At 43.9% G+C, this 12,002-nt stretch overlaps 1 protein-coding gene across 2 annotated transcripts in view; it reads left to right on the top strand.

Annotated features, from left to right (window-relative positions):
- The first annotated feature begins 1,593 nt into the window (after positions 1-1,593).
- Positions 1,594-12,002, top strand: part of WDR64 (WD repeat domain 64) — a 110,334-nt gene continuing 99,925 nt past the window's right edge. For both annotated transcript variants that reach the window (XM_077344975.1, XM_077344969.1), the window contains exons 1-2: positions 1,594-1,900; positions 2,731-2,861. In XM_077344975.1, coding sequence (XP_077201090.1) covers positions 1,747-1,900; positions 2,731-2,861 — 285 coding nt within the window. In that variant the 5' untranslated portion in view covers positions 1,594-1,746. The remainder of the gene's footprint in view (positions 1,901-2,730; positions 2,862-12,002) is intronic.

Below are 12,002 nucleotides of genomic sequence, written 5' to 3'. Positions count from 1 at the left end.
TCCCTCCATGAGCAATTCAGAAGTGCTTAACAGTTAAACAAAGCTCCCTTCTGCAATTGTCTTTAAAGTTCCCAAGCACAATACAGCCCCCTGTTCGACACTGCCTGTAATTTCGGCCAGAAATTGTACCCATAGGGTGGGGGGGGGGTTATTTGAAGAGCTTGTAAATGATTAAGTGCTGGCTCCTATGCCAGCAAAAAAGGTCTTTCTGAGACATTGAATGAATGAATATTCGTTGTACTGGTGTTTTCGGGTTAAAAAAATAGTTTTTAAAGGGAGAGGGGCTTTTTGGGAGCACAAACACAACAGTTCCTTGGCTGTTCTGTTTGATTGACAGCCAGGGGTGGGAAGAAGCATGTAAAAATATCGCCTCCTTTGTTGCAATTTCAGTGAGACCGGAAACCTGTGGGGAACGAATAGTCTGCTACTGGGACTTCAGTATATAGCATTTCTGCATACTGAAAACATTTAGCAACATTGGTAATTGTGTGGAATGGCCCGTGGTATAGCTCAAATTATCCAATATGTCTAGTTGTCTGTTTCTTGTATTTTGTGATTCAAGTCCTATTGAGTTTTGCAGCTTCAGTATCCCACACAATCTTAGGCAGGTGTGATCTGCCTGCTCCAGTTTTCTGACAGTCTTTGGACTCATTCCAGTCTCATCTTGTATATGGATCAGTCCTTCATAGCCAAGTTAAACTTCCAACTTTTATATCATTCCCTTGTCATTTTACCAATTTGTAGGTGATCATATTTATATCCATGCTGTGAAAACATGTCAGTTGCTGCATGTCAAGTAAAGGAACAGGTATGGATGCTATTTTTCAGGCTAGTAGTCAACCATGTGGACTCAAGGTCCCATATGTGGCTATAAAGGTAAAGGTATCCCCTGTGCAAGCACCGAGTCATGTCTGACCCTTGGGGTGACACCCTCTAGCGTTTTCATGGCAGACTCAATACGGGGTGGTTTGCCAGTGCCTTCCCCAGTCATTACCGTTTACCCCCCAGCAAGCTGGGTACTCATTTTACCGACCTCGGAAGGATGGAAGGCTGAGTCAACCTTGAGCCGGCTGCTGGGATTGAACTCCCAGCCTCATGGGCAGAGCTTTCAGACTGCATGACTGCTGCTTTACAACTCTGCGCCACAAGAGGCTCTATATGTGGCTATAGATGTGGTCTTTTCTTCCTTTCCTGTTTGTGTACATTGTGTCAAAATAAAATACACAGTTTTTTTCTACTTTGCTTATCCTCCTCATTCTTGGTTCTTTAGCAACTTCATGCAACTGGTGTCCCATTTCACAGATTCAGCTGAGAACAGAACAAAAAGAAATGTCACTCCTGTCCAGCAGGATGGAGGAAGAAGGCTGGAGTCCTTGTATGACCATTTCACTATGTCAACAGATGGTTATGAGTCTCTTTTGCGAGAGCATTTCTTTTCCAGTTTGACTGCCTTCAGCAACTTCCCAGTGATGCTAGTTTGTGATCTAGGCTCACTCCATGGCCAATGAGACTCAATGAGGAGTTATGACATCAGGGATTTGCTGGCACACTGGCCTGCTAGTGATATCTTGCAGGTTAGTCCAGAGATCACTTTCCATTCACCTAAGCAACACTTAAGGTCATGCAGCTGCCATTTCCTTAAACACTCATGCCAAATGGTACAACTAAAAGAAGACAAGCAAATAAAAGTAACCGTGAACAGAAAGAAGAACTTGCTGACTTTCATCCACCTCATCGAATAGCTAAATGTCTAGAATAAAGATTCCAGAAGATGAAGAAAATCCTGACATTCCTGATGGAACCCATTTTAAAAATTCCTTGAAGGAATTTCAAAAACTTGTTGACAAAACAGTAGTTCAGAAGAGGGAGGAAAGACTAGGGTTGTACATCAAAGATGCTGGTAAGGGAAATTCTGCTTTCAGGATTAACGTGTGTAATTAGGGGCAGGAATGGAGAGCACATTTCTTAAAAGGAAGGAGATCAACCCAGACAGCAATCTGCATTCCCCCACCTCTAGTTTGGTGGAGTGGTTAGGAGTGCAGACTTCTAATCTGGCATGCCAGGTTCAATTCTGCACTCCTCCACATGCAGCCAGCTGGGTGACCTTGGGCTCACCACAGCACTGATAAAACTGTTCTGACCGAGCAGAAATATCACGGCTCTCTCAGCCTCACCCACCTCACAGGGTGTCTGTTGTGGGGAGAGGAAAGGGAAGGCAACTGTAAGCTGCTTTGAGCCTCCTTCGGGTAGAGAAAAGCGGCATATAAGAACCAACTCTTCTTCTCCTTAATTGTTATACATTTTTAAAATATATTTATCTGGGGAGACTGGGAAACTAGTTTCAGCAGTAGGGATGGTGCTCAGTGGCAGACAACACACTTTGCATGTAAAATATTGTGAGTTTAATCCCTGCTATTTCTAGCTAAAGGGTTTTAGGTAAGTAGGAATTGGGAAAGATCCCGCTTCTGCGCATCAGAAGAGACAATACTGAAGTAGAAGTACCAATAGTTTTAAATCTGTATATGGCAGTTTCTTCATATGCTCCAGATTTGCTACTGTTTTTTCTTAAAATAAATACTGAGATATTCTTTTATAAAAATGAAAAGAAAGTAGAAAATGAAATCACAAACACTATGAAAACTGAGCAGAGAAAAGGGGGAGGAAACATGAAGTTGGGGGGACTAATACGATATTCTGTTAGGTTTGTATTTACATTTTATTTTGTTGCAGAGGAAATGGATTATGATAAATTCTGTGCTGCAGTCCAGGATCTGTTTGGTCCTGAAGTGAAGTCTCAAGATGTTAAAACCTTCTATAGGAAGATCAGCAACAACCCAGATGGGCGGACAGAATGGTGTGAGGTACATTGGTTTGCTTTTTATGGTATGCTAACATGCCTCGGCCACCCCAAAAACAAATATCAGACATCTTATTAGGGGCCCAGATAGGCAAAGTTTGACACTGATTAATTACCCCCAAAGTGTCAAGAGGCCCTTGACTGAGGGGTGTCTGGGTATGAGTAAAAGTTACCTTCACATCCAGGGAACAGCTAAGATTTGACCTTGCAAATGATTTGATCCTTCATCCTCTGGTTTTTCAACTGGCATAGAAAGACTCCGTTTGGTATCACTTTGAGCAGTTTAATAGGTAAAACACAGTATAAGAATTTTGCTGTTTATATTTGTAAATAATCTGCCTTTGTAGTAGTAACAAGGCTTGGTGAATTCTGGGATATAATCTAAGGACATTGTGTCTCTTTTGAGGAGAGTGGGTTGGCCTCTGTGCTGAGAGAATGAGGACTGTCATTGAGAAAGACTGGGCTGCTGGATAAACTGTGATTCTGTCCTGCTATTCTTGGGAAGTCCATGATTGACAAAGGCAGCTCTTAAGATATAGCAAATATTCAGCAAATGCTGCCATCTACTTTGATTGGGAAGCCATGTTTGTTTTTGTGGATTGACCTTGTGACCCAAAGGTGACTATTTAAGATTCAAGTGGGTAGCCCAGTTGGTCTGAAGTAGCACAACAAAATTAGACTCCAATAGCACCGTTAAGACCAACAAAGATTTATTCAAGGCGTGAGCTTTCAAGTGCTTTCAGACTGAGGAGTACTTACACTCAAAAGCTCATGCCTTGAATATTTGTTGGTCTTAAAAGTGCAATTGGACTCTAATTTTGTTATATATATCCACTGTCATGCTATAAATCAAACAAGCTGACGCCCTAATACAGAAATCCTTTTCTATAATACTCCCTGTATTGTTTTAATTTGTATAGGCTACTTATGGACCTATAAATAATATATTTACAGACCCTTCATCTATGAGTTGTTCTGACAGTACATAGATTATTACATCCTGAAGTCCCCCCCCCCAATTTGAAGTGATGCAGTCAATTTTTGTGCTTCATGTATTACGTTTCAGTAGCAGTAAATGTTCTCTACAAAAGCACTTCATTTAGCTGCTCTTCATAGATTAGCTAGATAGGCATTCAGGCTTCACGCGGCCCCCTCCAGATGAATGTGCTACCAATAACAAAGCCTTTTTCACAGCAATATCAATAGACCATTGCTAAGTACTTTATATAATACACTATTAACCTTTGGAATGTTGGTCTTAAATCATTCTTTCCTTCTTTTCCGCCTGTTCCCTAGTTACTAAGAGACTTTAAAGCAGAAAAGAACAAGAGTCCAGCAGCACCTTAAAGACTAACAAATTTGTGACAGGAAAAAAATGGAGAATATTCCATGTCTGTCTCCGTTTGGGCTTACCTTGAGCAATTTAATAAGAAAAACGCAGTATAAAAACTAATCTGGGGGCCATTCCGCACAGCGCTAATGTTGCTGAAGTCTAACTGTTGTGTAATGCTATTTTTTAAACATTATGCATGATGTTGTACACAATCCGGAACACTCATGCAACACTCCCGCAAAAAACGCTTCAATGTAGCACATTTTGGGGAATCATAAAAAGTGGATTCCTCCTAAAAAAAAAAAAAAACCCGCTTCACTCCTGAGAACAACCTGCAACACATCCGAAAAAGACACGTGCATTCTCAATATAGCGGTAGAAAGAATGTTCCTCCCTAGCTCTTGCCCCCAAGCTTTCGGAGACTCAATTGCCATTTTCCCCCCTTAAACCGGCTAAAGCAATGAATAAGCGAGGCTTCTTTGGCTGATGTCCCTCCACAGAAGTGCTTAACAGTAAAACAAAGCTCTCCTCTGCAATTGTCTTTAAACTTTCCGAGCACAATACAGCCTCCTGTTCGACACTGCCTGTTATTTTTGGCCAGAAATTACACTCATCGGGGGGGGGGGATACAACAGTTCATTGGCTGTTCTGTTTGATTGATGGCTAGGGGCGGGAAGAAGCGTGGAAAAATATCGCCTCCTTTATTGCAATTCCAGCGAGACTGGAAACTTGTGGGTAACGAAAACAGCGCTAGTGGGAGAGCCTTTTTTCCGCTAGAAACGGCTGTGTGCATTGTCAAGACCTGTGCTTTACAATAGCGCTTACATTTGGCTACATTGGCAGTTGTGCAGAATGGCCCTGGCTTTTTCCAAACCCTCCCCCTCCCCCCCTTTCTTTTTTCTTGAACTTATATACCACACCTCCTGGCCAGCCAACTCAGGGCGGTTAACTTTCCTATCATTTCATTAAGTACAAACAGAATGAATCACCCCTTATGTCCAGGTTAGAAGATGGATGGATTGCTGCAAATAAGGGTGAGTTGGAGTCAGAATGCAGAGGTACAGAGCAAACTGTATTCAGCTTAACTAGAGCTAGGAGGCAGGAAATGCAGATAATTGGCATCTGTAATGAGATAAGAATCCTATGTCCCTACTCAGCCCTGGGGGTGGGAGTCCATTGTCCTAAACTCATTCTAGTTGAAGCATGCATACTGGACAGGAGATACACTTCTGGGTGTCTGTGAATGTGATCTTGGGGTACTTGTGGACTATAAGCTAAATATGAACAGATAGTGTGATGCAGCAGATACAGTCTTGGATCGTATCAACAGAGGCATCACATCAAAATCACAAGATGTCATAGTCCCATTGTATACTGCATTGGTCAGACCCCACCGGGAGTACTCTGTGCAGTTGTGGAAGCCTCACTTCAACAAGGACACTGTAAAAATGGAAGGGGTTCTGAAGAGACCAACAAGAATGATTCAGGGCCTGGGGAACAAAGCCTGTGAGGAAAAGCTGAGGAACCTGGGTATGTTCATTCTGGAAAAGAAGTTTAAAGGGGACATGACTGCTATCTTTGAAAAGTTGTCACTTAGAAGAGGACAGGGAAAGGTTCCTGTTGGCAGCAGAGGATAGGACCCGTAGTTATGGGTTTAAACTACGTGGAGAATGATATCAGCTAGGTATTGGGGGGGGGGAATTCACAGTCAGATGAATTCAGTAGTGAAATTAACTGCCTAAGTAGGCAATGAGCTCCCCCTTACTGACAGTCCTCAAGTAGCAGTTGGACAGACACTTAACCTGGATGCTTTAGACCAGCAGTTCTCAGCCTTTTGGGGGTGGTGACCCCAACTTCAGCAGCAGCAGTGGCATGCACGTGTGGGCAGGCAGTGGGCACCCAACAATCGAGGCGCATGGAGGTGGCCATTGCCATGGCTCCGCCGCCTCCACCCGCTGGAAGGGGCAACTTCCATGCACACTGGTCAGTTTCCCCAGAGGGGAGCAGCAAGGAAAGGAGACGCGGCGGCTCGCAGGGGCTGCATGGTCTCTCTCGCCCCCTTCTGCTGCTTGCAGACCTCCCAGCCGTCAGGGAGGGTGAGGCCTGTGCTGGCGGGTGGGCAGGGGACAGCCATTGCAAGCCATCTTGCTGGCTCTTCTTGGCCACACAGCTGGGCAATTTGGGCTCCTCCTCACCACCTGCCCGCCTGCCCGCTTGCCCACCGGACATCTGGGACCCTCCTGAGGTCGGTTGGCTTCCACGCAGGGCTTCGTGGGGAGGTGGGGAACAGCCGGCACATCAGGCAAGCTCCCTGCTACTGGTGCCGCCATTGCTTCCTCCAACCTGGCAACACCGCAGAAGGGGCCAGGCAACCCCACTTGGGGTCAGGACCCCTAGGTTGAGAACCACTGCTTTAGACTGATTCAGCACTGAGTACGGGGTTGGAATAGTTGACCTGTATGGCTCCTTCCAACTCTATGATTCTATGATTCTAGTTCATCCATAACTTTTTGAACCTTCTCTGCACTTAAATATATACATGATAGTTGAAAGTCTTGCTGTTTAGTGATAAACCAGAAAATACTGAAGTAACTAAAATAAAGACTAATACATTTATTGTGGTTTGTGATTTGTGGGTGGGTGATTTGTGGGTCAGAACTTACCACATCAGGTACACTAATCTAATAAACTTTATCCTGGTTCATACAATAAATTCATGAATATTTAAGGTTTTAGAAGATGTTCAGTTCAACAAAGCTAAATCTCTGGAATCTCTCAATAACAATACTAATCAGCCCAGAAAACTCATTCTGCTTGTCAACTATATTGTGAAGCTTGATGGAAATGTATTGACATGACCTGTATTGGAGGTTTCAGGCATTCATACAGTCAAATGAAGCATAGGGGTCCATATAGGCCATCAAAGCAGCACTCAACCACCTTCATGGATAAATTTTGCACCCAGTTTTTGCAGAGATAAATGGACTGTGGATTTTTAAAAGGCAGTCAATGGAACAAGATGTCTCTGCTCCAATTGCCACGCTAGCAATTCCACATTAGTTTAAACTTCTTAAAATTCTGATATCCAGCAAAGAAATGATTACTTGCCCCTTGCTCAGGCCATGGATAAATCAGCTCATGAATTTAAGACAAAGGTTGTTTTTGTGCTGCCCAAGTGTATAAATCAAGGGGGAAAGATACACTGCTTTTAAAGTACATTGACTTTAAAATAACCCTTTTCCTCTTTGCTGAACCAGCCTGCGTTTGGCACAATTACTTCAAATGCCACACTGGCTTCCATTTCAAAAGGGGCCCTAAATCTTGTATTGGGCCTGCTCTGTCAGCAGAATAAGACAAGTCAAGTTTTTGCTCTCCCTTGAGCTGTTAACAACTCTGAATATACAGGGAAATTTCCTAACTCCTGTCAGAAACCCTTGGAGTAACCACTACATATTTTCTGGTTCTATCTAATCACTCAGTCACATGTCGTTCAAACGTCCCCTTATTTGCATGAAGAACAGGGGCCTGATCAGCATTCACTTCCATGACTGGCTTTTCATAAGCCTTACTTGTGTATATCACTTTGATTGTTCCAAATCAATTAGGGAGAAGTTATTTCTTCTTTCCCATCAAGCCCACTTCTCTTTTTAAGAGACAGGACCTGGGAGATTCAAGTGGGGACTTGCAGATTCAGTTTTTAGTTGGAATTTTCCTGCCATGGAATAATTTCCTAACTTCTCAATTGATCACTGGGGGAAGATCACCAAGTGAGAAACAGAAGGGAGGGGTTAGACTCTCAGCCATAAGGAAGATGGAAACAAGGCAGAGCTCATTATTTGGTCAGCAACAGGGGAATTAAAAGAGAAGGAAAAGGCAAGAATATAATGCAGAACAAGTATACTTCTAACAGCACACATAGAAAAATATCACAGGACAGGGCACTCAGAATGCCTCCGTCCTTGTGTCAAAACCTGCCATATATACCTGAGAAGAAAATGACCAGTTTTGCATGCCTGACCTCCCCAGTTCAAGCCCTGTATAGGGCTAATTCCAAGACAGCCCTCTAAAGGAGTATTAGACACAGCTGAGCCTTTGTACCATCAGACCCTATTTTGAGGATGGGCCCTATGGAACACAACATGTGGAAATGAGTGAATCAAGGAAGTAGATACAGGGAAGAGACAGTTTCTGCATTAGGAGATGTACCTTCTTTTAGCTTCCCCTTGGATGCTCCAACTCTAGCATTTCCACATTTGGACTTTCCTCCCCTTATTTCCCAAGAGGAAACTCAGAGACTACAAGTGAGATTAACACAGAAGACAGTAATCCAAACCAGCCCTCCAAATATCTCAGCCACGATGTGCACATGGTAGGAGATAATAGAAATTCCAACATGTATCCTATTGTGCTGTTTGCTATGCTACTCAACAAACAGCCAGTTTGTTTTCAACTGAATTGTGAGGCCACCTGCGATCTGCTGCACTGCCTCTGGTCAGTACAAAGATCCAATCTGCACCATGTGAAGAGGTGCTTACCATGTGTAACAGGAGCATTTCTAAACCATCGAGTAGGCAAATGCAGACTTAACATTTGCAACCCAAGGAATAATAAGTTTTGTCTCTAGGAATAATGACAGTGCCAGATGAACTTGACAGGCCACTGCTAGGAAGTGGAGCAGTTCAAGCCATGCAGCTGAGGCAGGTGCAGCATCCTTATCCTGCATGAAGGACAGGCCAGTGAACAAAGTCATCTTGCTGATGGGACCACAACAAAAGTTCAGAGATGTCTTTCAGGGAGAAGGATGTTTGGCAGGCAATCTGAAATCTGAGACAGCGATTGGGATGAGTGTCCTGCATAGTGCAGGGGGTTGGACTAGATGACCCATGAGGTTCCTTCCAATTCTATTATTCTATAGAATAATAGAATCATAGAATCATAGAATCATAGAGTTGGAAGGGGCCATACAGGCCATCTAGTCCAACGCCCTGCTCAACGCAGGATTAGCCCTAAGCATCCTAAAGCATCCAAGAAAAGTGTGTATCCAACCTTTGCTTGAAGACTGCCAGTGAGGGGGAGCTCATCACCTCCTTAGGCAGCCTATTCCACTGCTGAACTACTCTGACTGTGAAATTTTTTTCCTGATATCTAGCCTATATCGTTGTACTTGAAGTTTAAACCCATTACTGCATGTCCTCTCCTCTGCAGCCAACAGAAACAGCATCCTGCCCTCCTCCAAGTGACAACCTTTCAAATACTTAAAGAGGGCTATCATGTCCCCTCTCAACCTCCTTTTCTCCAGGCTGAACATTTCCAAGTCCTTCAACCTATCTTCATAGGGCTTGGTCCCTTGGCCCCAGATCATCCTCGTCGCTCTCCTCTGTACCCTTTCAATTTTATCTACGTCCTTCTTGAAGTGAGGCCTCCAGAACTGCACACAGTACTCCAAGTGTGGTCTGACCAGTGCCGTATACAATGGGACTATGACATCTTGTGATTTTGATGTGATGCCTCTGTTGATACAGCCCAAAATGGCATTTGCCTTTTTTACCGCTGCATCACACTGCCTGCTCATGTTTAGTTTACAATCCACAAGTACCCCAAGGTCTCGTTCACACACAATGTTAGCTAGAAACGTATCCCCCATCCAGTAGGCATGCTTTTCATTTTTCTGACCCAGATGCAGAACTTTACACTTATCTTTATTAAATTGCATCTTGTTCTCATTTGCCCATTTTTCCATTGTGTTCAGATCTCGTTGAACTCTGTCTCTATCTTCCGGAGTATTTGCCAGTCCTCCCAATTTGGTGTCATCTGCAAACTTGATGAGTAGTCCCTCCACCCCCTCATCTAGATCATTAATAAATATGTTAAAAAGTACCGGGCCGAGCACCGAACCCTGAGGTACCCCGCTACTCACCTCTCTCCAGTCTGATGAAACACCATTGACAACAACTCTTTGAGTGCGGTTCTCTAACTAATTCCCTATCCACCTGACTATCTGAAAATCCAGATTGCAGTCCTTCAATTGATCCATCAGAACATCATGGGGAACCTTGTCAAAAGCTTTACTAAAATCCAAGTAAATGACATCAACCGAATTTCCCCGATCCAGCAAACCTGTTACTTGGTCAAAAAAGGAAACCAGGTTGGTCTGGCAGGACCTGTTGGAGACAAATCCATGCTGACTTCCTTGGATCACCAAATTGTCCTCCAGATGTTTGCAGATCGCTCCCTTTAATATCTGCTCCATTATCTTCCCCACAACAGAGGTCAAACTCACTGGTCTGTAGTTTCCTGGATCATCCTTCCTCCCTTTTTTGAAGATCGGAATAACATTTGCTCTCTTCCAGTCCTCCAGGACATCTCCAGTCCTTAAAGAGGTTCTGAAGATGATGGACAAGGGCTGTGCAAGTTCTCTGGAAAGTTCTTTGAGTACTCTCGGGTGCATTTCATCCGGACCAGGGGATTTGAACTCATCCAGTGCAGCTAAATGCCTCTCGACAATCTCTCTATCCATGTTAACCTGCCACCCAGACACTGTCCTTTGGCTATGGCCATCTCTAGATGTGCCTAAACACTTTGACCTGTGGGAAAAAACAGATGTAAAATAGGCACTAAGCCTTTCTGCTTTCTCTGCATCTTCCGTTAGAGTTTGTCCATCCGCACCCAACAGTGGGCCTATTGCCTCCTTTACTTTACGTTTGCTCCTCACATAACTGAAAAATCTTTTCTTGTTACAATGGGCTTCCCTGGCCAATCTTAACTCACTCTCAGCTTTGGCCTTTCTTATGATTGATCTACAGTGCCTAGTAACCTGTAGGTACTCTTCTTTAGAGCTCTGTCCTTCCCTACATTTCCTGAACATCTTCCTTTTCTTTCTTAGTTCCTCTTGAAGTTCTCTGTTCATCCAAATAGGCTTCTTAGAGCTCCTGCAGTGTTTTCATCTTTCTGGGATAGTCATTGATTGAGCATGCAATAGCTCCTGTTTGAGTAACGCCCACCCTTCACATGCTCCCTTCCCTTCCAGCATTCTCGTCCATGGTATGACACTCATCATGTCTCTGAGTTTATTAAAGTTTGCCCTACGAAAATCCAACATCCGCGTCTGGCTACAAGCTTCCTTGGCTCCCCATCTCAAAAGGAATTCTATGAGGACATGGTCACTTCCCCCTAGGGTCCCCACCTCCTTCACCTCATCCACCAACTCTTGCCTGTTGGTCAGTATTAAGTCCGGTATGGCTGAACCTCTTGTGGGTTCATCTACCATTTGATAAATGAAATTGTCAGCCAGGCAGGTCAGAAACTTGCGTGACTGAGGATGCTTCGCAGAGTTTGTTTCCCAGCACACATCTGGGAAATTGAAGTCACCCATGATGACAAGGTCCTGACGCTTGGATATTTTCTCAAGCTGTTCAGAAAGTGCAGCATCCACATCCTCTCATTGGTCAGGCGGTCGGTAGCAGACACCAACCACCACACTGTTTGTTTTCCCCTCGCTTATTTTCACCCAGATGCTTTCCACTGTAGATATGCTCTCCTTCACTAGAATTTCCTGACAGGTAAGCCCTTTCCTCACATACAGTGCCACTCCTCCACCTCTTCGATCTATTCTGTTTTTTCTGAACAGTTCATATCCATCCACCATTACATTCCAGTCATGAGAATCATTCCACCAAGTTTCTGTGATGCCTACTAGCTCATACCTTTCCATCAGCATGAGAAGTTCCAGCTCTTCCTTTTTATTGCCCATGCTTTGGGCGTTAGTATAAAGACATCTGAATCCTTTTACTTTTGGTTCCCTATGAGCTGGCC

Source organism: Paroedura picta, chromosome 1 (genome assembly GCF_049243985.1).
Source record: "Paroedura picta isolate Pp20150507F chromosome 1, Ppicta_v3.0, whole genome shotgun sequence".
Classification (NCBI taxonomy): Eukaryota; Metazoa; Chordata; class Lepidosauria; order Squamata; family Gekkonidae; genus Paroedura; species Paroedura picta.
Note: the sequence above shows the minus strand (reverse complement) of the source record. Positions and strands in the feature narration are given on the sequence as shown.